The sequence below is a fragment of the Lynx canadensis genome, chromosome F1 (genome assembly GCF_007474595.2).
Source record: "Lynx canadensis isolate LIC74 chromosome F1, mLynCan4.pri.v2, whole genome shotgun sequence".
Taxonomy (NCBI): Eukaryota; Metazoa; Chordata; class Mammalia; order Carnivora; family Felidae; genus Lynx; species Lynx canadensis.
Genome location: NC_044319.2, coordinates 44,153,531 through 44,180,433, shown reverse-complemented (window position 1 = coordinate 44,180,433; position 26,903 = coordinate 44,153,531). Strand labels below are relative to the sequence as shown.

The 26,903-nt window shown below is 46.9% G+C and overlaps 1 protein-coding gene across 9 annotated transcripts in view; it reads right to left on the bottom strand.

The window, feature by feature from the left end:
- SRGAP2 (SLIT-ROBO Rho GTPase activating protein 2) overlaps positions 1–26,903 on the bottom strand; it is a 234,440-nt gene that overhangs the window by 42,971 nt on the left and 164,566 nt on the right. For 7 of the 9 annotated variants that reach the window (XM_030302923.1, XM_030302925.1, XM_030302927.1 and 4 more), the window contains 5 exons: positions 18,340–18,564; positions 14,637–14,738; positions 13,431–13,628; positions 4,227–4,311; positions 1,440–1,467 (listed from right to left, as the gene is read on the bottom strand). In XM_030302923.1, coding sequence (XP_030158783.1) covers positions 1,440–1,467; positions 4,227–4,311; positions 13,431–13,628; positions 14,637–14,738; positions 18,340–18,564 — 638 coding nt within the window. The remainder of the gene's footprint in view (positions 1–1,439; positions 1,468–4,226; positions 4,312–13,430; positions 13,629–14,636; positions 14,739–18,339; positions 18,565–26,903) is intronic. The other 2 variants (XM_030302924.1, XM_030302926.1) reach the window with 1 other exon arrangement.

Sequence of the window (26,903 nt, the reverse complement as noted above, 5' to 3'; positions counted from 1 at the left end):
AAGTCACAGTTTTCGTTCTTTTGGAAATCCTTAAGGAGCAATTTTCCTGGAGTTTAAAGGACAGAGCAGCCAGACTGGAAGGAACCTTGGCGATCCTTCAGGTGGATGCCTTTCAAACTCTTATCCCAGGGAATCGGACTCAGACACAACCCCCCAAGCATGGAGAACAGCGCTGCCCTGCCTTTAGTGAAGGTAAGTAAGGCCCAGAGCCTGGCTGCTGGGCTCCCTCTCCCCCTTCCACCAGGCCGCTCTAGAGGAACCTCTTTGGAATCATAGAGCTCCTTGGGTTTAGTGAAACATTCTTTCTTGTCTTATAGATGAGGGAACTGGACTTCGAAGGGGAGAAGAGAGCAGCCCAAGGTCACACAGCCTAAGGGAATTCGACTCAGCTTTTTTTTTTTTTTTTTTTTCACTCCCATACAGTTTTCCACAGATACAGGACTTCAGGTGAACTTACATGAAGACTCTATCACCAAGAAGATATATCCTATGAAATTCCATGATCCTGGTTCCCTCCAGTCAACAAGACTGGTGTACTAATGAGATCTTTACTGTAATCCACAATGACAAAACGATGAAAGCCAAATGAAGCTATTTCTAAATAATGAGCCTGTAATTGTAAATGGCCTCATGATTATTGTGTGTGTGTTGGCAGATACAAGTGGTTGATATAATGGGCTAACCCAGGGTCTCTAAGGAGTCCAGCCCATTAAAGCTCTTTCCCTGGTTAAATCAGCACATTTTTAGGCATCTGAGAACAGCTGGCTGGCTGAACGCCTTGCTCTCCGCCAGCTCACGAGTTTTCTCATAGCAGCTACATGACTGGGAGGGAAAATATTTGGCTGGGGTCGGGGAGGGAGGGGAAGGTGGGGACAGATTGGGAGGGTTGCATACTTGTACAACAGGCAAGGATTTCTACCAATGCTGCTTGGCAAGCCAGTGCGATGTAGTATTTCATTATCCAGCAACAGTCACTAATTAGGGGCTGTCATCTTTTCCATGCATAGGATCTCAGATCAAATGCTATCTTCTGATCTTCCTTCTCTGGGTCAGAGACTTCCCCAAACCACATGCTGAAGTCTAGCAGCTAAGGTTAGGTTACCAGGACCCTCCAGAGTCGAACACTTCTTCTCCTCGCAAAAGCAGTGGCTTTGGGGAGTCTCGGGAAGTACTTCAGCGAATGAGAACTCCTTTATTCCGTTCCTCTCGGCTCTCTCCCGAGTCACCACAGACCCCATTTCCACTTGAGGCCAGATGGGGTCAGCAAGGCGAAGGGAAGGAAGAAATCCCCGCCCTAGTCCCCTCCTTTGCAGAGTCATCCGAAGCCTCTGCACTTGAACTCCCCGGCTCTTTCCCCTCTTTCCCGGGCTGGGCGGGGATGGCTCTACCCCACGGGCCTTTCTTTATCCTTTCCCAGGGTTGCCCCGGGCCACACCTACCTGGCCAGACTGCAGTCTGTCCGCTGACCTGTTGGAAAGACAAAGGCAAAAAGCTCATGTTGAAGCAGAAAGGGCCAGAGTGGAAGACCTGCTGCCAGCAGTCACCTGAAATGCTCTGCCCGTCTTCCCTGAGAGCTGCCAGCATCACTGAGCATCATGACTGGCCTTCTGGGCAAAAAAAGAAGAGAAACGCCCAGAGCCTCTTCCTGGGCAAGTGCTGTTTCTAATGCTTGTTCCCGGTGCTGCTGGTATGTCCCTAAAGCCTAGGGGTGCCAACCCTGCTTCCCAAAGGGAAAACAGGGGTGGCTGTAGGGGAACAATAGCAAGGCGGATCATATTTTAAAGAACAGATTACTAGAAGCCTTCCCAGAGGTGAAATCTAGCTTCTCTTCTGAGTGTGTGGGTGTGTGTGGGAGGAGGAAGGGAGGGGCTTGCTTGCTCCTGAGTAAGGAGCACGCGCATGCGCGCGCACACACACACGCACGCACGCACGCGCGCGCGCACACACACGGTGAGGGCGGCAAGGGAAGAAGGAAGGAAGAATTGTTTGGGGGGAAGAGGGAGAAGATAAAGACGTTCTAGTTTTAGATTCGTATGAAATTCTCTTAGGTTGGGCTGGGGTGACAAGGGGAAATGAGATTTAATTGCTGTCAAACTGTGGTTCTCAATCCAAGAGGAGGCCCTAATTTCAAGTGTAATGGGTCACAGCCAGCTTTAAAAAATGAATATCTTAAAGTTCATGAGAAGAATTCTTCTATTTTTAAAAAATACATGTGCCTAGGCACATGGGCCATGATGTAATCTATTTGCCTTCTTTGGACCCACAGTTAACCAAGCATGGTCTGTATTAGACGTACGCTCGCTAAACCAGGGATGCCCCAAGCAGGTGCTGAGCTGGGGGAGATCATCATCCATGCTCCTGGAAAAACAGCTCCAAGGACTGGGGGAGGGCAAGGCTTTCTCTTGCCTTTAAAGGTTGCTAATTGTTGATTACACTTCGCTCATCCTGAGCAACATCCTCCCCCACCCCCAACAGCCTCTCATTACTAAAGGCTCAGCTTTCATCTGCAAAAATATTTATTCTGAGCCATTATTTTCAACATCTGTCCCATTTCCATTCTGGAATATTCATACACATCAATTATCCCTCTGTGGCAAGAACAAGGAGCTCTTGCATTATGGTGACAAATACATTCAGAAGGCAGGGACATGAAGACTTGCACACAGGAAGGTCTGCAGCTACTGTTTCCTTATTGCTAGAACTTGTCATCTTTAGATGGAGGCAATTTGCAGCGCTAACGAATGGTCACCAACCTTTGCCCCTCCACAGTAGCAAATCTGGCGTGCGTGTGTGTGTGTGTGTGTGTGTATGTGTGTGTGCAAACCCATTCACACACACTCTCTCTTTCTCACACACACACATTCCCAAGGTCCTGCTCCCTATCTCATTTATGGGCTAGCTTGGATTATTTTAGCAAAAAAGAAATCGTGGTTCTAACTCGCTTCAAATAGTTCTGGGCTTTCTTTCCTCTGATTCTCTATGAAGCAATCTGATAACCCCAAAGTAATGATTTTCTATAAGTGAAGCCGAGATCTCAGTGCCCAAACCTGTTTTAGCCTGAGTCCCTTGGGTGGTGGGGAGGAAAGAGAACAGAAGTTACCTAACAGGCATTCTTTACATAAAAGAAAATGCCTTTACAATCACAAGATCAAAGATATCAGAGATAAAAAGAATTCATCACCTGGGGGAACCGTCCAGTGCAGGAGGAGGACAAGGCCAGAATGATGGGTGGGAGGCTCTGGTATGAAAAGTGTAGCTCTGATTCCTGAGGCTGATGAGCCAATGAGCGCCATATGCTTTTCTACACTCTGCAATTTGTCTGAAGAGCGCTCAAGAATTTGTTTTAAAATGTTAGACCCTTGTGCAATTTCGCCTTTCGCTGGTGTTACCACATACTGCCTGTAGCTTCCTGGTCCCATTTTAAGTGACAAGATGTGCAGGGCGGGGAGGAGGGGCCGGGTATTCAGAGGCATCCCCAACCTGGGAATCCCATGAATCACAGGATGCTGAGAGCTAGGCAGGACCCGGGCAGGGTGCCCAAAACCCCAGGGAAACTTCTCTTTCAACCTTCGCCTTCTGTTTGACAGCTGAGGAGAGAAAGTCCAGAGTGCCAGTCCAGTTCTCTGCTTTGCTACTTTCCAGGGTCTGGTTAAAATCATCCTTGATTCGTGGACGAGACAGGCCATTCAGTATCATGGCCTCTGCGTGGCTGAGGCAGAGAGGGCTGCCCCTTCGCACCAGGACCCTCCAAAGCAGAAGGAAACCGATGCCCTAACCGGACGCTACAGAAAGCGGCAGACTGTGGGTCCCTCCTGCCTTTGAGCAGCCTCTCCTCTCCTCGGAGCAGATGAGTTCTCATCCCACTGTCCCTGCCTTCCTGCCGCAGCCTCAGTCCTGCTACAGAGGAGCTGAGAGTTTTAACAAAGCGTCTGGAGAGCAAGTAACCCATCAGCCCTTTCCCCCAGCCGTGGCAGAGAAGGCGGACAGGGTGGAGAGCAGGCACGCTCCATTTAAACAAATAGATGATGCACATTAGTGCTTCATTAAGCACTGGCCTTCTCCCATTACTCAAGCAGTCACTGGGGCTGTGTGCTTCACATCAAACAGGCTAGGAAAAGAAATGCATTCGTATAACAAGATCAGGCCCACAGGGCTTAGTGGGGGAGGCTCAGGACTGGGCCTTCCCCCGCCCATTGCCAAACCTCCAGCAGAATTCCCATACTCACTTTCTCCCAGGGTTTTCTGGAGAAGGTCGTGCTTGGCTTGGAGCTTGGTGATGAGGTTCCTGCCCTCCAGGTACTCCTTCATTTTCTATAAGGGAGGAGGAGAAAAGCAATCAGACTCCTGAAGAGAAAAAAAAACAACAACAACAACAACAACCCAGATGCTCAGCTGTACAATTCCCTTTTCATAGGAGGGCATTTGGTTTCTGACCCAGTTTCTACTAGGTTCCTTTTTTATCTCTTTAAGGCCCTGAGCATCTGGACAGCTGCTGATTTCCACGGCGGACGAGTATCCCGGTTTGTGTTCTCCTGGGGGCCAGCCCCACATTGGCTAGTGTAAGAAACTGGCTCTTAGAGCCCCTCAGCCATCTCAGTTCCATTGAAGAAGAACAGGGGGTTGGGGGTGGGGTGGATAGACTCACTGAGCCCAGATCCTCTTGGTGTGAGGACACACACCTGCCCCTTGTCACCTGCACGGACGTCCAGCCCCACCCTGGCCCCTCCCAGGGTGCATTCCAACACATCAGGAGCAATGCCAAGGGCAGGCTCAGCCCCTGCCTGAGCTGCAAGCCAGCAAGCAGAGCATCTTTGTCTCCGCCGTCCCTTAATCAGCTTCCTCCTCTATTCTGCAGGGAGTCTTTGTGGAGAGCTTGAGGTTTCTGAGCTTTCGGGGAGAGGGGCTATACCACCCCCCACCCGTATATACACATACCGGCACTTCCAAACACAACAGGTGGTTCTGGAAATGCGCCTCCATCTGCTCTAACCGTCAAAATGCAATTGCTGTGCTGGAGTTTCTGATCTGACCTCTCTCCACCCTCGTCTGCTCGGGGAGCGACTCTATTTCCCTGGACAATTCATCAGAGTTTCCAAACAACCCTATGAGCTATGATTATCACCGTCCCCATTTTACGGATGAGGGCACCAAGATTTGGAGAGATTAAACAGGTTGCTCAAGGTCAAACTGGGAGTGAGGGGTGGAGCCAGTATCCAGACACACATGGTGTGACGATTCGGCGCGTGTGCTCAACCATCACGGTGGCACACGATCCGGGCATTAGGGCGCGCAGCGGAAGGGGAAGCCCAACAAAACTTCGCGGTATTAATTCTTTATACGTGTGGAGCAATTCAAGGGTTTTCGGAGCCCGTTAGCACACACTCTCTCCCTTGCCGTGCACAGGAACTCTGCAGAGCACACTGGGGAGGACATCGTTGTTCCCTTGTTACCGATAAGCTGATCGCGGGAGGCGGGCGTTGAACTGCAGGTCACGGCCAGCCAGGAAGTGGTAGTGCCAGGCCTTCGGAGTCTTAACGCGGCATCTTTCTACTCTACCCTGCAGCCGCGTGCGGGGCCCACCGTTGGCCTCGGTTGTCTCCTGCTGCCATGGCTCATCTGCAGGGTCAGGGGTCATCTGCCCCTGTCTACACTCAGAGGAGAGATGGCAGTGTTTCCCTGAGTATGATCCCTGAGCGACTCACTGGTGATACATGACACAGCGGAGGGGGTAACAGATAACACATTTTAAATCATAATACTTCTGTCCTTTCAAGGTATTAAACGAAAAGTATAATTCTACATCAAGCCTCTCATTTTAGGGCTATTACCACTTAGGATGAAAGCAGAAAAAAAAAAAAAAACGTGAAAAAAATGTGAGTTACTTTTACTCTGTACCTCTCTGTACAGTGTAAACTTTTCACCAAGAGTGTCGATTTCTTCTCTCTCTCTTTCTCATGTAAAAACAAAGAATAAAACCCTGCTTTCTCTGGGAGGCACATCCTCACCGGGGATGCTCACCGGGATGCCCCTGCGTGTGCCTTTGCGAATCTCACACAGCCCTGGTCCAGAGGGCTTCTCACTCAGGGGTCTTTCTCCCCAGACTGCCCGTTCCCTAGGGTCAACGTCATTATTCTTTGCAATCCCTGATGCTTACTACCGCACCCAGTAGATAATAGACACCAATAAATGCTTGAAGAAGGAATAAAGAAATGAAGAGCCTCACTCTCCTCTGCTAGAACCTTCCTCAGAGGTCACAATCCAAGCCCCCAAGTGTGCCCCTCCTCTCTAAATGAAGTATAAAACAAACAAAAACAAACCCTATGCCAAATCATTTCTGTTGCTTCACCTATGACCTGTTTCCTCAGCCCCTTTGTGCCTTTGCACGAGAACATGTGCACGAGAATAGGCTCCCTTGTCACCTTCCCCTTTCCATCTGTTCCAGCTGTCAGCTCACCTGCTGTCAGTCTTCCCTGGGTGATAGCCTAATCCCCAAGCAGCGCCTAACTGTGAGGCTGGGAACAGGACTGCAGGGCCCAGAGGTGAAGAACCTTCAGGAAACAGCCAATGCTAACACCTGAACCCTCAAAGGCCCCTCTTTGGAAGGTTATCCCAGGAGACTCTCAAGGTTTCCTAATGAGGAAAAATTCCCCAAGAATTGTAACCCTTAAAACAAGCCCAGACTGCTCAGAAAACAGCCAAAATTCTCAAGGAGATGGATGCACTTTCACTCTTATTTCTACTTGTGATTTTGGAAATCATTTTCTCACTCATGTCACAGTCTGAGAGTTAACTCTGCTGTCACTTGGTGAACCATTAAAACAAATAACAATCTGATAAAGCCATGTGATGGATTACCTCTTCAGGTTCCATGAAATCCTGCAGGATCAAAAACTATCTTGAGGTTGACCTGCATCCCTAATGGTGGAAATGACGGTTGGAAGTTTTCCATCTGGCTAAGCCGGGGATGGCAGGGTAAAGTCATCCCAGAGTTCACGGACACGTTATTTGTCACCTCCCTGTCCCCCACGTTAGTTAGCACTCGTCTGTATGGAACAGAAGCTGGGAGAAATAATCTGTACTTGCTGGCAGAAGACTTCAGTTGCTGACCAGACACACAGAGAAAGGAGCCAAGGCAGCTGAAGGCAAGGAAGGCATAAGTGCCTTTTTTTTTTTAAGTTTATTTATTTATTTAGAGAGACACAGAGGCAGCGTGAATGGCGGAGGGGCAGAGAGAGAGGGAGAAGAGAGAGAATCCCAAGCAGGCTCTGAACCATCAGCACAGAGCCCAACGTGGGGCTCGAACTCATGAAACCGTGAGATCATGACCTGAGCTGAAACCGAGAGTCTGATGCTTAACCGACTGAACCACCCAGGTGCCCCAGGCATAAGTGGCTTTTTGATGACTTCTGGAGACCAGAAGGCCACGAAAAGAACTGTTATGCGTAATCTCAAAATCCCTTCTTTGGACAATAAGGGTCACTTTCCTTATTTAAAGTATGTTCCAACACAGGTAATTCATTTCTTTCACTCCTTCCCCTGCACCTTGCTCCCCTCCCCAAATATTCAAAAGTAAAGTCACTAACCTTCGATTTTCATTGATAGAGGAGAAAAGAAAGGGCAGGGTTTTCTTCTAGATCACTAAAATGAAACCAAGTTCCCAATACACAGTTCGACCAGAGCCATTACCCTCCCTCCAAATTTTACATTCAGTATCATAAAAACTAAGAATTTCTTCAAAAAGTAGGAAGGGAGACAGTCTTTTGGGTGGTTTGGTTCTATTTGCCACTGTGAGCCTTCAATTCAGTTTTTACGGTCTCATTATTTCTTAATGATTCCTAACTGGTTATTACCGGTCAGTGATGAGTTTTATTTACTGAAGAGTATTAATGTAACAGTTTTTCTTTCTGAGCCCTTCCTCCCTGACAGACATTTTTGTCGTAGTAAAATGAAAGAGTCTAGTTGGGATATTGTTGTCCTACTGCTTACCTTGGGCAAGTCACTTAACCCCCAGTGTCTTAGTTTCCCCATCTGAAAAATGGGGATAATAATTTATTTTTTCCCAAGGTTGTTTGAAGATGAAATAGGAAAACAAGCATGCCCGTGATTATTAGCATATGGTCCAGCCAACCAGCCAGCAGTCAACAGTATTCCTTGTACCTGACTCACCTGCTCATATAACCTAAAAACAGTCCTCCCTCAACTTCTTTGCTTTGTGCTAATCCATAAGGCAACTGGTTTCTGGCCTTAAAAAAAAAAAAAAAAAGGAAAGGAAAGGAAAAAGAAAGAAAGAGGCACTAGAATGCTTTTCAAATTTAACTTAAAATACCTCTTCCCCTTAATATGATGGCAGTATAGAACTCACGGACCTTGTTATGCCTTGGATTTAATCTGTGTGAAGTGTCCACCTGCTGCAAAGGAGTGGGGTGGGTGGGAAGAATGAACTGTGTCTACCCAGCCCCATGCAGAGAGACACAAATGTCATTGTGTGGTGGCTGCCTCCCCACCATCCAGGCACACTGACATTTCTCTCCTCTTGTCAATTTTTAAAGCAGGAAACGGCTGTCAGACAGAATATGTAACACAGCAAACCTGTAAACGGGAGCACATCTCCCACTTTAATTGACAGGGCAGGGGCTAAATAGGTACCGACTTAGCACGCATTTCCTGAGTGCCTGCAGAAGAATATCAAGATCAAAAAGGATCTTCGGGGCACCTGGGTGGCTCGGTTGAGTAAGCGTCTGACTCCTGATACTGGTTCAGATCCTGATCACAGTCGTGAGATCGAGACCCATGTCAGGCTCTGTGCTGACAGCGTGAAGCCTGCTTGGGATTCTCTCCTCCTCTCTGCCCCTTCCCTGCTCTCATGTGCTCTCTCTCAAAAGTAAATAAATAAACATTAAAAAAAAAGATCAAAAAAGATCTTGGACCACATCAAATCTAGGGGTCTAGATGGCCAAGGTGCATCTCCTCTCCTACTACCTTACCAACTCTGTCCCCAAGAATTCAGGCAGTCTATCTTTGTTCATTTTATCAGCTGTGAACTTTAACTCCTTCTTTACTCCATCCCCTACACCAAAACCCCATACTCCAACCCCCGTACAAGGAAATACTTAGGAGAAATGCCAGCCTTATAGGCTTTGACAGTCCTTAGCTAAACAGAGAGCATCATGACCCACGAGAATTGGCAGGGAATTGGTTAGATAAATGATGGTACATCCATTCATATAATGGAATTCTGTGTAGCAATTAAAAAAGGAGGCAGGGGTGCCTGGGTGGTTCAGTCAGTTAAGGGGCTGACTCTTCGTTTTGGCTCAGGTCATAAGATCATGTTTGTGAGTTCGAGCCCCGCAAAGGGCTCTGTGCTGACAGCGGGGAGCCTGCTTGGGATTCTCTGTCTCCCCCTCTCTCTGTACCTCCCCACTTGTGCTTTCTCTCTCTCTCTCTCTCTCTCTCTCTCTCTCTCTTTCTCTCTCTCAAAAATAAATAAGCATTAAAAAATAAATACATAAAAAATTAAAAAGGAGGCAGATGTCTTTGGACTAATATGAAAAGAATATCCAAAAAAACAAAAATTAAGTGAAAAAAGGAAAGTGAAGAACAGTATGAGTGGTATACTTCCTTTTTAAAAAACGTTTACTTATTTATTTTGAGATGAGGGGGAGGGGCAAAAAGAGGGAGAGAGAGAATCCCAAGCAGGCTCCTCCCTGTCAGCACAGACCCAGACGTGGGACTCAATCCCACGAACCATGAGATCATGAGATCATGACCTGAGCTGATATCAAGAGTTGGACACTTAACCAACTGAGCCACGGCACCCCAAGTGATATAGTACCTCTTTTTGTATTCTCCTTCATTTCTTTCTTTAAAAAAATATTTTTAATGTTTATTTATTTTTGAGAGAGAGAGTGAGCAGGGGAGGGGTAGGAAGAAGGGACAGAGGACCCGAAGCAGGCTTTGTGCTGACAGCAGACAGCCCAATGTGGGGCTCAAACCCAAGAACCATGAGATCATGACCTGAGCCGAAGTCAGGGGCTTAACCACCTGAGCCACCCAGGCACCCTGATTTCATGATATTTCTAATGTAATTTTATTGTATTAAAGGATATGTCAGTTGTTGCCTATGCATAGGCTACCTCTGGAAGGACACAGAAGAAACTGGTTTCAATCACCGGCAGAGGAGAGAGGAAGTGAGGGTCAGAGATAGGTAGAAGCTTGACTTTTTCTGTATGCTGTTTTGAATTCTTTGCATTTTAAATTAAAAAAAACTTTTTTTTAACAACCCCTGTAAAAAAAAGGAATGGGATAAGAAGTTGACGTTGCTGGATTGTGTGTTATGAAAGATGAGTGACACAAACCCAAGCAGATCAGGAAACATGTCTTCACTCAGAGCAAAAGAGGGGATAAAGCTGCTGGGATGTTTCTGAGCCTTTCCTTCACCTCAGCTCTTCAGCAGAGAGTAGAGAAGAAAGCCAGCGGCCTGAGGCCAGGTGACCAGAGTTCTAGTTTTAGCCCTTGCTGAGTCCCTTGGAACAGCTACCCAATTTCTCTGCATTTGGGTTCTTTCTTTCAATCTTTCAGCTGAGAAGGTTTTCGTTAGATGTTTTCTAAAAATCACTTCAAGCTTTTCTACTCCGTGCTTATTTTCTTGGGACTCCTGCAAACAGCTGACCTTTATAGGATGTGCTACAAACTTCCAATTGATGTCATCTGGGCAGATCAATCTGATGACAGCTGAGAATGGCCCCATAGCAGCCCCCCGACTTTCCAAAAGAAGGGAGCTTCTAGAATGAGTTCCTCTGATGTTTTCCAAGGGTCCAGAGAAAACCAAGGGCAACGTTTGTGAAGGCAAGAGACTAGGAAACGCCTGTCTGCGGGCTTTGTACAGTTTGGCAAGCGTAGGCAGCCACGCTGATATGCACCCCCTTTATTAAATGTCCATTTCACCACCCCCCAAAAAGCCTTGTTATCATGAAATGAATTACTTGATGCATTCCAAGCCTCAGTCACAAAAATGCTGAACTCTCTTGTAAATCCATTATTACCCAAGCCTAGACAAAAAGTGTTTCTGTTAGCCAAGGAAATTGCACACAATTTTGGTAAGTAGCGCTCTGGCCACAAAAGACGGGAAGTGGGCTAGGGGACATCAAGGGCATTCAGACAGAGATGAATGGGTGGGCAAGGTTTGAGAGGCCACCTGTTTGACTATGGTTGTCCCTGCTCTTACTGAAGGTCAACTTGGAATACACATGTCATAGCTTCATTGAAAGCCAAAAACTAATTCTGACGGGCTCAAATACAAATTTTTATGTCCCAAATTCCTTATTTAATAAAAAAAAAAAATGGAAATCTTCTGCAATTTAATGAAATTTGGTCATTAAGGAGTGTTATATCTAAGCAGTCCAGATAGACCAGCTAAACAATCCTATTATTAAAAGCCTCTAGAGTGTTCAACAACCTCCCGAGATAAGAAAGCTTGGGGTGGCAACACAGCCGTCAGGATAGACAAGAAGTTCTCATCCTGTCCAGCCCAGGCTTCGTATGCCTTTATGCTTTGCACAGACTGCTCTCTCTCTCTCCTCAAGGAAGGCCATTCTCCTCTTGACTCCCTGCCTGGTTCACTCATCCCCCGAGATCAAGCACAAAAGTCACTTTGTGTGCAAGGTTTCCCCAACTCCATCCATCCTGGTTGCCATTCATGTATTTGTGCAGGTATGTGTTGCTAATTTCTTACTTTATTTTTTTGATTGCAGAAATCAATCTATCGTAACTGTTTGGAAACATATGAAACGAAAACGAAAGTTCTTCCTTCAGACGGCCAATCCTATCATCCCCCTCTTCACCTCCTACCCTCGGCCTTCCTGATGTTAGTTAGCACGGTGTCTGGCACATTGAAGACCCTTGATAAATTATCAAAGAGTAATCCAATAATGACTAATGAAGAAGTTAATAATGCTTGTGGGGATAATAAATATTCAGCATTTATGGAGCATTAGCTAAATATTTTACAAAAATGAATGAATGAGCCAAAGCATTGTTCCATTATGTCCCTATGTAGATTTTAGTATTTTACTCATAAATATATTTAAAGAATGTTATGATGAAATGAATTAGAAAAATATTAATCACTTGCTAAATGAAAGCAGACTGTAAAACAATATGCACAGCAGTATCTCCTTTTTTGTAATAAGTTATAAATATATACTCACATATATGTTTCTTGTCCAGAGAAAAAAACAGGAAAGGAATATATCCTAATACTGTCATCTCAAGGTAGTACGATTACGGATGATTTTTATTTGCTCTTTTTTGTTTCTATATTTATATCTTAACCATGCTTTGCTTCATATAACAAGAAAAAAGTTATTTTAAAAGAACAATACTGTTCAATCACTCCTTTTCAACAGTCTTTTCCAGGATTTAAAAAAAAAAAATCAAAAGAATTCTTAGTTTAACTAAGTAAAAAAACATTTCTTTTTTTAGAAAAGATAGCAAATCACTAGTGTTCTTAATGGAGAAAGGGCAGTGTTCAAAGAAGAATTAAACAAATTGTTCCAGTTGGAGGAAAAATTCAATTTACTGCATGCAGACTGTGTTTCTTGACTGAAAAACAAGTTAATTCCTCTCATTCAGAATCAGTATGCATATTCACTGGCTATATTTCATCTCACATCTGCAAATTTAATTTCTCCTTTCTTGGTTGTCAGAAGATTAGAAAATAAATTTTAGCTCAGGCAATGAATCCTACTTGGCAAGCTCAAAATAACTTAATTATTAAAAAGCAGCACCAAAGACCAGCCAGCAACCTTCCAAAGGGCTGTTAACACTACTTAAAGGAAATAGGGTCTATTTGTCTTAAAGAAGACTGGGAGATATAACAAATAATAAAATAACAATGTTTTGAAATTCCCTGCAAACCAACAATGCTGCACATGACCTGTCCTTCTGAATTTTAGCCATCATTATGAAAGATAATTTCCCATCAACAAAAATTATAAAATAAGGTCATCGCACCACCTACAAGAGATTATAGGCTTAAAAAAAACAAAACAAAACAAGATATGTGCTGGCCAGAATATTTGGATGTAGTTCCCAAGAACCAAGAAATGAAGTCCTCCTTTTGTGACACTCTATAGCTGAGAAGGAAACTTTCCAACAGAAGCCTACCAGCTGCTTTAAAAATTCTTTAAAAAAATAATCTTCCTGATGGTGTACTTGGGAGCACCTTTCTCTTGGGGAGGAGGGGAGGTGTCCCTGTTAGACACATTCAACTTGTAGATATCTGTGTCTTTAAGTGTAGGAATGGTCTCTGAATATGCCCACATCCAAATCAAGATATTCAAAGACTACCCTTTCAACACCTGACAGGGACTCTGGGTTCCGAGTCCCCCCGTGAGCTGCAGGGGATCCTCAAGAGCCATTGACCCCCTCACCGTGAAATAGAACTGCTCGGTCTCTTGCTGGTTGGCTCTCCTTTTAGCGATGCTGGGCTTGCTCATGAAAGTTTCTGAGACCGTGGACTTGACAGATTCCATAGAGTTGCTGTACTGGAAGCAGTCAGACACATCAAAATCCTCGACGGTCACAATGTCCTGGATGGTCTGCAGAGTGGCCTCCATTGTCTTCTTTACCTGCCGCGACAAGGGGCAACGTACTGTATGAGGGGCAGGTTGTGGAAGAGCAGGTAATGGGGGAGTTTGGAGCTGTGGGAGGGGCGGCTGGAGGGTACAGGGGCTGCCGTCGGGAGGTGCAGCCCCATTTCCCACCCGATAGCGCTGAGTGAATGAGAGCCATTGCACGGACTTGGCTATACAGTGCTCCTCTCTCGGGTGAGGACCTAAAAACCACCCCCCCTGTTCATGCTATGTATTTGACCCAACCCTTTTGGTGAATGTTTGCTTTTTAAATTTAATATTAGCTCTTGGCTATAATGGAAGTGCTACTGGAGAGAATAAAACAAACCCAAACCAACCCCATGATGTAAAGAGCTAGTTAAGATATGAGACGGGCCTGGTCCCTCAATGCCCCAGGTTCTGTTTCAACAAATCAGTGAATTTGTTTCCCCATTTGCCAAGGAAGTGACCCATCCCCAGTCCTTCCTGATCTTCCTGACTGACTGAGATGCCAGGTAAGAAGTCACGAAAGCACCAAAGAAAGAAGCTGGATAATTAATCACGCTACGCTTTTGAACTAGCTGTTGAAAGCAAGTACTCTGGGCCCAGAAGAAAGTCCCCCTTTTCAAAGACGATGGAGATGTTTTAAGTGTCAAAGTCAAAGGCCTCTGTTTGTTTGAAAATGCTGGAAAAAGCCAGGCATGAGGGGGTGGTTTCAGAGACACAATATTGTTCACACAGCTGCCAAGTGCCATTTTGATTAAATGTGTAGAGGGGGGAAAAAAAAGCATTTTGCAAAGCTCAAAATAGAGCTCAACCTTTGGCAATGCAAGAGCAACTTCCTGGAGTTCAAGGGCAGGATGTAGCAGGGGGGAAAATCCAAGGCTACATTTGGCTAGGAAATGTTTGCAGCAGCCCGGACATTCTCTGCATGCTCCTTCCACCTGCTCCCAGATGGGCAGCAAGAAAGAGGTTCAACAGGGAAACTCAGAGGGTGGCTCCAAGTCTCCTAAGCAGGAAACTCACCTCTTCGTTCTCAATCTTCAGGGTGGACAGACGAGACTGCAGTTGCTGGCATCTCTGTACCAGCTCGCTCTGGACAGGCTGCTGGGCACAGAGCTGGGAAGCCTGCCAAAAGAAAGCAATACCAGGTCAGGAAGAGGACACAGTTCTTTTGGCGGTTCCAGAGTCCCATTACTGTTCATAAAAGTACTCATGTTCAAGCCGTAAGCCTCACGGTTTCTATGTTAAAACAAAAGCCAAAGGCAAAGTGTGTGGGCCTCCTCCAGGACCACAGAGCACAAGGAGGGAATGAGGAGTGGGACCTGTTTGGAAAGATCAGGTCTCTCTGGGGCTTATCCCCCGGCTGGCGCTTGGCAGGGTCTGCAGCTCCACGGAAGCCGGCGTTAGGCCAGAGAAGAGCACCTCGGGCAGCCCCAGCTCCAGATGCACAATGCTCCGGCGGGAGGATTTCCTGTAGAAGTCCGAGTGGCCACCTCTCCGGCCCCTCCTTCATTCCCCTCCGTGCACCAGAGTGAAAGCAGGAGAGAAGTGGGTCAGGAGGCTAGCTTGCCGCTGTTGGCAGCCGGCATGTGTTTATAAATCTGGGCCATGCATGAGAGGTCTGACTCAACGAGAGAGAGCGTGAAGCCAGGAACAAGTCCCCAGGCTATGCTAGAGGGCCCCACAGGGCACAGAATCTGGTGGATCTCCATCCTTTTGCCCCAGGTTTGCCCCAGATCTGTGTGGGAAAGGAGTCTGCCCTTCCCTAAGAACGACTGCCAATAAGCTTTTCCCTGCGTGAAAAGATGGTTGAGCCACTGTCTCCTGATGGGGGCATGGCTATGGCACGGGCATGAGGTCACCCACAGTCCCCAGGATGACAGATGAGGAACAGAAGGCTGGCAGATTAGGAGGCAGGACCCACGTGGAGGCAGCTCCTGTCACCTTGCCACCATGTGTCCCTTAGCCTCTTGTCTGCATAGAGACATCTGGATAGAACTGGCCTCCTTCTTCCTCAGCAATGAGTGGGCACATTCACATGCCCACAGACCATTCTCTTGCTTAGAAGACAAAACCTCTCTTCAAATGGAGGGGGCTGAGACCTGACCTTTTCCTCCATTGGCTTTTAAGCTCCCAACTGACTTGACCTCCTCCCCCAGCTGAGGAGCTGGCCTGAGCCAGCTCTCAGATCTGAAGAGAGCTGACTTCACTCTGGCTCTTGGATAAGCAGACACAATGGAGAAAGCTCAGTGGCCAGGATGGGTTAGAGCCAAGAGTGAAACTCTCTGGCTGCCTGATGTCACTGGTCAGGCATCCTGAGCCCCACAAGCCTGTGGGGGCACCAAGAGTAGAGCCAAGCACCTCCTCCCGGTACATCTGAGAGTGCTTGGCATCCACTCATGTGCTGACTGCCCCAGAACACCAGTCAGTGCGAGGCCTTGGCCAGTTTCAGGACTTCCGGTCAAAATGCCACCCGAACCTTGGCCTTAGTTCAAGGACTTCCAGGCAGCTCCCTCTTACTGCCTCCACAGTCTACAGACAGCCCACACTGGTCGGGAGAGACTGGCTGTGGGGACCCAGAAAAACTCGCCTTCTCATCTCTTTTTATTTTCTACTCCTCTGAAGGCTAGGCTGGAATGCAGAACCTCTGCAAGATCGAGGACTGACCCTGGCCCCTGCCTAGCTCAGCCACTGAGCAGCTGTATCACACAAAGAGAGGACCCAGACAGAAGAATGGACTGTTGATTTTTAAAGTAACCCAGACCTAGCAGAAGGACTCGTGGAGGGAAACCTACCTCTGCGTCTGTGCCTTTAAGAAGCAGCAGGGCTGCTGATGCATGCTTTGGCAGAGGTCCCCTACCGGGGTGCAAGGTAATGCACTCCAGCTGTGCTCCAGAGCATGAAACTAAGGCACTGACAGGGCTACGAGGGGGCCCGAGCACCCAGCATTTGGAGTCTCCCTTTATGGAGACAAGCTGTTTGGCTCAGAAGGGAACTCAGTCAACACCAGGAAATGTATCACTCCACTCAGCCGGTCCCCAAGTTCCACTGATTCTTGGGATGGAATCTCAGTGGCAGCTGGAGAAGGGGACTGGAAGACGGTTGGACCAGCAGCCAGAGCAGGTGAGGAATGGGGCTTCCTCGGGCTTGGTGACATCCCTTTCCCCCACTCTGACTGCACACGCTGCCAGCTCACTTTCCCATCTGCTCGGACACTGACATTTCCTAAGTCACAGAAATGGAAACAAACTGTACATGGTTTGGTTTTCCCCAAGGAGAGGAAAGAAATCATCTCCACATTTTTGTCTTCAGGATAGAAATATTCCCCTCTGCACTGTGGCCTACTGACGACAGCGAATCTTCTGGTTACACTGCAACAGTTGTCATTCTGGAGCAGGGTTTTCTAAAAAGCATCTGGATACTAATCCTGAAGGAAACACCATATTCCCTTGTTGACATTGTTGTTTTTTAGTCATTTAGGATCCATTCCTCCTTCTTCTGGTAACTTTGGCCTGACTCTCCTCTGGAGGAATATCCCACCCCACAACTCAGGTCAGGTACTTCGGATGGGGCTCTCCCCAACTCAGGAATGGAGCATGTGATGTAGGCATAAGCCAGTCAGTCACCTGAAGATACCCAGTCAAAATAATTGGCTCAGGGATAAATACATCAGCCAATCAAAATGATGGGGAACTTTGTGGGGGCTTCTAGAAGGGAAGCAGATAGTCTTTCCACTGGATTTGGATCTATTTGGATCTTGGAGCAGGCTGGAAATACAGACACCTTGCCCTCATGGGAGAAGAGTCTACCTGAGAATAGAATCTGTATAAAATGGGAAGCAGAGAGAAAAAAGCCCCTGAGTCTTGATAAATTCCCAATCCTAAATCCAAACATGCCTGAAGATCCATTTGTTTCTATCACGTAAGCCTATACATCCTCCTTCTGCTTTAGCCCAGAGTTTAAGGGGTAGTTTCCACCGCAGGAATGGGGTTCACTCTCATTTGCATGCACAACCACCCCAAGTGGAACCAAAAGATTCAGAGTAATGAAAACCAAAGAGCTTCTCGTTCTTCTCACTTTATTGAGGCCCTTCTTGTTTTAGTCTTGGAGGTGAAAAGTTCAAAGCAGGGCCCCCATGTTTCTGTTCTTCTGCCTGGGCAGACAGCATCAGGCCTCTGGGATGACATCTTAGCTACTGTCTTGTCTGTAGGTACTCATTCTTTTTTGTTCAATACCCAAGCAAAACTACACCTTTTATTGCAATCTTCTAAAGCCAAGAGAGTAAGATCCTTCGGATCTCTGCCAAGTGACAAAAGATCACATCATTATTGCCCTGCTTAGCCCTTCCTCCCCATCAAAAGCCTTTAGTATCTGGCACCATCTCAGCTCTTCTCCCAGACTCATCATTTGGAAGCTTCCGCCAACGATTTCCCTCTCACCATACTCAACTGTCAGTTTTTAGAACACACCTGCTGGTTTTCACCTCCACGGATCCTGCTGTACCCTTTGGGTGCCCCTCCCTATGCACATTTTGAACTCTCTCTCCACTCACCACTCTCTCCACTCGCCAGCGTCTATGGTCAAGCCCGGCAGGCGCTCGGTAGCTCTTTGCCGAATGAGTGGAATGCTCCTCACCCACCTGACAGGAAGCCAGCCCCAGAATAACGTGGCCTTAGTCTAGTGAATCTGGACACAAGGGAGTGTGGTGATGGGATGAAGGCCTCACCATGTCCCCCATGTGGGGCTGGAACTCAAACTTCATAGGTGGGCAGAAGACATTGTTGTACATCTCCATGAGGCGCTGCTTGTCACTGGTGGCATCCAGGTTTTCTACGGCATTCTCGATGGCATCCAGACCCTCGTGCTTGGACTGCTCCAGATTCAGCTCAGCAGAGAGGAAGGTGCGTAGCGCCCGGTTCAGGCTAGCGTGGTAGCCTAAATCACAACACTGCTGTGGGACGGAGAAGGCACATGAGCAAACCGTGGACAGTCTCGAGGCTTGGGAGAAGGGGATGGTGGCCCCCATGGCAAATATGACCCTATCGATGAGACTGGCATTCTGGCTTCCAAGATCTGGGTGAGATTTATGGTTTTAGCTGCCAGTCCAATGGTAAACACGCCTCAGAGGACTGCAGGGTGGTCAGAAGGATAGGATAGGATGAGATTATTTAATCATGTGCTGTGCACGGCTGGCTACTCAGTAAACATGAGAAGAGCTGAGAGTTAAAGGGAATCCTCTTCCATTTTAGGATTTCTCTGGGGATACCATTATAACAAAACTCAACAACAAAAATATTGCCTGCCTCTCCCTGAGGGTCACTGTGGTCAAGTCACTACACATGAACCAAGCCAGGCCATTTCGGCATTCAAGGTTCACAAATCCCAAGTGTTGCAAGAGCAGGTCATTTATGGAAACTCTGAACTCTCGGGGGCAAATAAAAGAATGGGGGGCAGACTCTGTCGGTTATCACCCCCACCAACGCCCATTCTAAGACGGGCCTCAGCTGCAGCCTCGGATTTCTGCACTAAAGCTCCTGCCCAACAGTAATAATTTTATAAGACCAAAAATTTCTTTTTTTCTTTTCTAAGTTTATTTTGAGAGAGAGAGAGAGAGAGCACGAGTTGGGGAGGAGCACACAGAGACTGAAAGAGAGAATCCCAAGGAGGCTTCCTACTGTAGCACAGAGCCAGACATGGGGCTCAAACCCGTGAACCGTGAGATCATGACCTGAGCCGAAATCAAGACGCAGATGCTTAATCGACTAAGCCACCCAGGAGTTCCAAGACCAATAATTTCTAAGCATAAGTCTTACTGGGAAAATTCAGATCATGTGAAGGATTCTGATTTTCTAGGGTAAAAATGGGAGGAAAAAATGGTATGAGAGAGGCAATATTAAAAAAAAAAAAAAAAAAAAAAAAAAAGCAACACTGGACAGGAAGTCAAGCAACCTTGGCAAAGCCACTCCCCAACCCTGAACATGTTTCCTTGGCTGTAAAAGGAACAGATTTGGCCAGGCCAGTGGTTTTTAAGCTGCACACCACAGCTGTAAGGTTCTATGCCACTGCTCAGGCTGCCCCTGAGAAGGGGGTAACAGGGCAGCAAATAGTACAACTGGGAGCCTCCCATCTCTGGTTCAGCCAAACCAGCTTTGCTCTTTTATCTACCTAATATACTGGGATGAGGTCTAGTTTGAAGAAAGAATTCTGCTAGAGACAAAGTCTGAAAATACCTGGACTGATTATAATCCCTAAGGCCCTCTTCAGCAATGGCATTCTGTAACTCTATGACAATATTCCCCATCCCTCCCAAAGGACCCAGAGATCCAAATTCCTTGGCCATCCATTATCCCCTCGATTGCTTAAGCAGCTCTGAGATCCAGAACCTGAGAAGAAACATGAGAGAAGAATCCAGGGATAGAGTAAGACCATCTGCCTGACTGCTGTTTCATTCCACGGGCAGGCATCAAATGAACTTCACCTAGCTTTTCCCCTCATCACGTTCACATTGGGAGCAGCCACGATTGGGGAATAAAAAGCATGTGACGGCCCTCCTCCTCCTCGTATCTGACGAGGAGCTTAGCAATAGAGCGCCTGTTGGGCTAGGCTCTGGGTCAGTGCCAACAGGCTCTGGCAGGTGCCTGGCTGCAGCGGAAGAACAACAGTGACAGCTTAACTAAAGGCGGAGGATGGAAACTCAGTTGGGAGGGAAAAGCAAATGGAAGCAAGACAAAGGCAGCTGATTGGCAGACTTCACGTGCAGGGGCCCTTCCTCCTCTGAAAGAGGCTGCTGGTCTACCCAGGCTGCCCTTGAACTTGTAAACCTTCCTGACTAGCTCTGTGCAGATGCCGATGATGAACTGGATGCCTGTAAATCTATGAGCAGAAGTAACACTGCCCCCAGGGCTGAGCCAGTGGGGAGCTTTGTTGTTATTTAAAAAAATTTTTTCTTAATGTTTATTTATTTTTGACAGAGAGAGAGAGAAAGACAGAGCATGAGCGGGGAGGGGCAGAGAGAGAGGGAGACACAGAATCGGAAGCAGGCTCCAGGCTCTGAGCTGTCAGCACAGAGCCCGACACGGGGCTCGAACCCACAGACCACGAGATCATGACCTGAGCCGAAGTTGGACGCTCAACCGACTGAGCCACCCAGGCGCCCCTAACCAGTGGGGAGCTTTGTATACAGAAGAGAATTAGGGGGAGGCAGGGCACCCCTCATAGCCTTTACATATTTTTGGTCACCCCACTTTCCTCTCCATTTTCTCTACCTTTGCCTTGATTCATACCCTTATCTTATACCAGTGCTGTCTGCTTCACTGTCTTCGAACGTGGCTTTTGTTATGCCACTGCCCTGCTGAAGAATAAAAGCTACACAAGCTTTTATTTTTTTCTAAAGTGGAGTCCACCTTCCTTAATTTGGAAATTTAAAAATGCCTCTCTTTTACTAAGTATGCTTACTGTATACCAGATGTGTCCTAAGCGCTTTATGTGCATTCTACATCTTAATCCTAATAACCCCGACGAGGTTGGTATTATCTTAATTTCCCAGGCTAGACAGGTGACGCTCAGCGAAGTTAAGCAAGGCCAATGGCCAGCACAAATGGCAATCTGTCTTCAGTCTGACCATCAACATCACCTCCCTCTATTTTCTTGCTTTTCTTTCTTCTGCTCTAACCAATGACATACTCCCGCTTAGGGAAGAGGACTGGAAAACAGCAGGCCTCAAATCAGCTACGTGATGGCCAGCAAGCAATGTAGCCTCTCTCAGCCTCCAATGGGGACAACACCGGCCTTGTAGGTTGTCGTGAGGCTGATAACAGGCACTGCATTTACATGCATCTGGCACCACGCAGCCACTTAAACATCAGTCACCAAGATTCCCAAACCCCTGACCTCTGCCCTTTCCCCAGCATTTTCTTCCCTTGACATATTTCCCATTCTTCTCACTTGTTGGAAATGGACCCAGTCTTCAAGATCCAAATGAAATTCCCAGCCTCTGGGAAGCCAGCCAGCCCTGCAACCCTGGCATATATGGACCTTGGCCCCCACTCAGAACCACACTCATCTGCAGCCCTCACGTGACACAGAACACACTCCCTCACTCTGTGACTTGCCATCTCATATCACCCCAACCAGAAGGCAAGCCTCAAAGAGGGCCTGACCAGTGTCATTCCTTCTTTGTATCCCTTACCACGAAACCTTGTTCACAGTTGGCATTTGATAAACAGCAGGTGACTGACTGATGCCAGGAGTACAGATTCTAGCCTTTCGGGAAATAATCCATTTAGGCTGAACACCCTACGTCAAGTGGGTAGATGTGGCCACTGAAGCCCATTGTTTTGCTCACTCTGTATGGCCTATGCAAGGCTGCCTGCGCCTCATTTATGTAACTGTTCTATAGCTTCTCTGTGCCAGAGAGTGGGGGTCTGACTCACAGTGTGCCCTCTGGCTCCTCTTTGCCTCCAGCCAAGCCAGGGAGATTTGGAATAGGTTTTCCAGAGCCTTGGCTATCCACAAATCTCCACAAGGGTGACAGCCAGAAACTGAGGCTTTAGCAAAGAAGCAATTTCTGGCAAGGTTAGGTAAACGAGATTTGAATATTTCATCTCTGTTCCTGGGAGAATAGAATAGTGAGTAGAGGCAGCACATTAGTTTTCTCACAATGGGGACAAAGTATGCTTTCGGTGGCTTCTGATGAGTTCTGTGGCCATGCCGAGCTCCCCTGGCCATTGCTGGGTTATATAAATGTTTGATGAAAACTCTCTCAGGGGAAATCAAATTTTTATAAGAATTTAATGATAGCCTATCCAGATGTGTGATGACTTGAGTTGACAGCTCATTAACCCTTTTCTAGTTCATGTCCTCACCCAGAGGCTCTAGAGAAGGCCTAGAAAAGAAACATGGGTGTTTCATAACAGCCTCTTCAAGGTCACACAGAAGAGAAAAATAAATGTCGTTTATAAGATTTCCTACTAAGAAAGCTGAGTTCTCTCGTGTCCAACTTGGGTGCACACGGTGTCACAGATTCTCTACCCGCGTACTTAGCACTCACAACCCTCCGGCTTACGCACGAGGACAATGCCCTGTTCTTCATTCATCCGTCTGCTCCTGGGTTGGGAAAGCCACAGGAGTAAGGGGGAGGAAAGCCACATTCCCAGTGAGCCTACAGTTCTTAGACTGTAGGTCAGCTCAGAATGTCTTTTTGGCTTGAAGTCAAGGTTTTCCTGGTGTGATTCAGATGCCTTGTGCGGACTTCTACAGTCTCAGTTGAAATCTTACTATATTATAAAACGAAGTCAAAGGCTAGCCCTTGTGTCAATGCACTGGCATCGACAAAAATAACTTCTTTTCACTTGTCCTCGATGCTTTCAGCACACATTGCACTTGCACACCACTAGGAAGGAGGCAGCATGGTGCACATAACACAGATGGCAATAGACTGGCTCGCAAGTCCTCCCATGTCTTAACGCAAGCTCTAGAAACTGTGAAGTTCAGAACATTAAGATACCCAGGCTCCCTACTCACTCACGCCCTAACTGTTGGTTTACTGCCAAATCATCCTTTGGACCGTTTTTATTGCATGGATCGTCTAGAAAACTACCGAGGGGCGCCTGGGTGGCTCAGTCAGTTGATGTCCCACTCTTGATTTCGGCTCAGATCATGATCCCAGGGTCGTGAGATCAAGCCCCGCGTCAGGCTCTGCACTGAGTGTGGAGCCTGCCTAAGATTCTCTCCCTCTCTCTCTGCCCCTAGCCCCAGCTCACACATGCTATAAGAAAGAAAGAAAGAAAGAAAGAAAGAAAGAAAGAAAGAAAGAACTACTAATAATATGTAATAGTAGGGATGACACTCAGAAACATCATGCTGGGCAAAAAAGGCCAGATACAAAAAGTATATACTGTAAAATCCCATCTTTGTGAAGTGTTACAGAAGGCAAAACTAATTTATGGTGAAAGAACTCAAAACAGTGGCTGCTCTGGGGTGAAGGACTAACTGGGAAGAGAAAAGAGGAACTTTTGAGGTGATGGAAATATTCTATATCTTCATAGAGATGTAGGTTACAGGATGTTTGAATTTATCAGAACTCTTGAAACTGTAACACTTAAGTTCAGGCACTGAATGTAACCTATATCTTCAAACAGTATTAAAATTTTTTTTTTTCAACGTTTATTTATTTTTGGGACAGAGAGAGACAGAGCATGAATGGGGGAGGGGCAGAGAGAGAGGGAGACACAGAATCGGAAGCAGGCTCCAGGCTCTGAGCCATCAGCCCAGAGCCTGACGCGGGGCTCGAACTCACGGACCGCGAGATCGTGACCTGGCTGAAGTCGGACACTTAACCGACTGCGCCACCCAGGCGCCCCTTCAAACAGTATTAAAAGGCACAAAAAGGAAAAAAAAATCGTGCCTCAGGAAATTACCTTCTTCCTCCTCTATTTCTTTCTTCCTTCAATGAATATACAATGTGTTCAGCTATATATTAAGCACACCTTGTATATGTTTATACGGTAAGGTATTTTCTTTAAAGTTTTTATTTACTTATTTAAGTAATCTCTACACCCAATGCGGGGCTTCAACTCACAACCCCAAGATCAAGAGCTGCATGCTCTTCCAGCTGAGCCAGCCAGGTGCCCCGGTTTATATATTAAGGCAAAGAGACTTGTTTCCTGCCCTCAGGGAACTTATAGAGGAGACTAAGACACTTTCCTCTGCTCTTAGTGCAGTGACTCAAACGTTTTTTAACTTTCAACTCACACTAAGAAATACATCTTATCCTGACACACACACACACACACCCCTAACGTAACAGCTTAACAAAATAAAACTTAACCTTACTAGTATGATGTACCAAGATATTTTATTTTCTATTCTATTCTATTCTATTCTATTCTATTCTATTCTATTCTATCCTATTCTATTCTATTCTATGGCTAGTTCAACCCATAAAAGTGATTTCATGACTTCCCCTAATGGCTCATGGCCTACAGTTTGAAAATCACTGTCCTAGGTAAGCCCCCTGTGCTTAGTGTTGCAATAAGCCAGTTACATGGAAATTATTTCTTCGTATGTCTATGAATACCTCTAGGGCAAAAATTATTTTTGATGCTAAGCACATAGCCTCATTCCAAAGAAATATTTACTGAGCAGAATGTTATCAGCTTTACAAAAAAAAAAAAAAGAGTAATACATCTGTCCTCACCTTAGGCAAAAAACAAAAGCAAAACAAACAACAAACAAAACAAAACCAGAGCGCTTTACTGAGTGGCACAGAATGCCACAGTAGCCTACACCCGCACCTTGGCTGAGCACTGAGGATGCTGGTGGGGTTCTTTTTCATGAGACCCCATACCACATCCCAGGAAGACAGGCTCTTAACATACCTTTCTTCTTCTTCTTCTTGTTAAATGAGAAAAAGGTGCAAAAGAGCTTGCTACTTCGACTGATTTTAAAACACCTACTTACATCTGCTAGAGAGTCTATGGGCTGCAAAGCTCATGACTGACACAGCAGTAGGGCCCTCTCTCCCTCTGAGGTCAGCATTTTGGTGAAAGGGGTGGGAAAGGTGCCCCGGGGGCCAAAGAAAGAGGAAAGGACAAATCAGAGGAAGAGGTGTGATGGACTGCATAGCCTGATTTTTTTTTCCACCAAACGCGAGATACATAGTAGAAATGGAGCATAAGAAAGGATTCTCTTCCTTGTGCTGAGAACAGGCATCTGCCCCAACAGAGAAGAGCCATTCCTCTCAGGAGAAGAAAGGATCTTGTTTAGGGCTCCGACCTCCGCTGAAGGACAGTGTTCAGATTGGCTTCAACAAGCAAAGAGAACAAAGCGGTGCCTGAGCAGGGATCAGGGCTCCACTTACCCGGTAAGACAATGACACTCAGGGCATTAAGAGGCTGAAATCTACTGCATCAAAAATCCCCGGCTGAAGGAACGATTTTATTTATTTACTTATTTTTTTTAAAGTTTATTTGTTTACTTTGAGAGAGACAGAGCAGCCCGAGCGGGAGAGGGGCACAGACAGAGGGAGGCTCTATGCTGTCAGCACAGAGCCTGATGCGGGGCTCAAACTCACAAAACTGCAAGATCATGATCTGATCTGAAACCAAGAGTCAGATGCTTCCCTGAGTGAGCCACCCAGGAGCCCCTGAAGGAACTAATTTAGAAAAGTTCCCCAAGCATGTAAGGCCAGATTTAAGTACCAATGATCTAGTCTAGTTCTGTTTGCCAGAGAGAGGTCGGGGAGAGGGGAGCAAGGCAGAGTTCCAAAACAGTTCAGTGACAAGGCTGGGATGACCTGAATCTTAGACCAGACCCTACGTGGTGTGGTAAAGTGTGGTAGGTTCATGCACCGAGAAACCACGTCAGGCGAACGAGTGTGCAGGGGGTGGCCAGAAGCTGGTAAAGCCCAGTGGCTGCCCGCTAACAGCTAGAGGCAAACATCAGGCCTCAGAGAGAAGGCCAGCCCCGTGTACCTGAAGGCCAGGAGGCTGGGCAGCTGACACTAAGCCAGCCGGCTCCAGGCCCTCCACTTTATTTTTTATTTATTTTTTTTTTTAAAATTTTTTTTTTTTCAACGTTTATTTATTTTTGGGACAGAGAGAGACAGAGCATGAATGGGGGAGGGGCAGAGAGAGAGGGAGACACAGAATCAGAAACAGGCTCCAGGCTCTGAGCCATCAGCCCAGAGCCCGACGCGGGGCTCGAACTCACGGACCGCGAGATCGTGACCTGGCTGAAGTCGGACGCTTAACCAACTGCGCCACCCAGGCGCCCCTCCAGGCCCTCCACTTTAAAGACTGGAGGGAAGGGTGTATTTATGCAGCTACAGTCAGGACTGGCTCGGGAATTGGGCCAGATGGGAGGCTGCGGGTGGGAGAGACTGCAAGACTCAACCACGAAGTGTGAGGAAAAGCAGCAGGAGAAACTGGCCAAGGCTGACCCATGAGGCCAAAGACACAAAGCGTATCCCTCGTGCCCGCCCCAAGCAAAACACACGCGCCTAGCTACCTACTGCTCTCGTCATCTTTGTATCACGTATCAGAGAGAATGGGCCATATGTCAGGGGCATCTGGATGCCTTCCCGACCAGGACCCTCATCTGCAGTGTAACTGGGGGCAGCGAACCCTCCTGAGCCCCAGATTCCTTATCTTCAAATTGGAGGTGGTAACACTGATCCAGAGGGCAATATGACCATCAAGTGAAATAGCAGTGGGAGACGTTAAGTGCCATCTAAATATAAGGCATGGCATTCGAACTCCTTAGCTCTTTCCACTCACTTCTAGGTGCAAG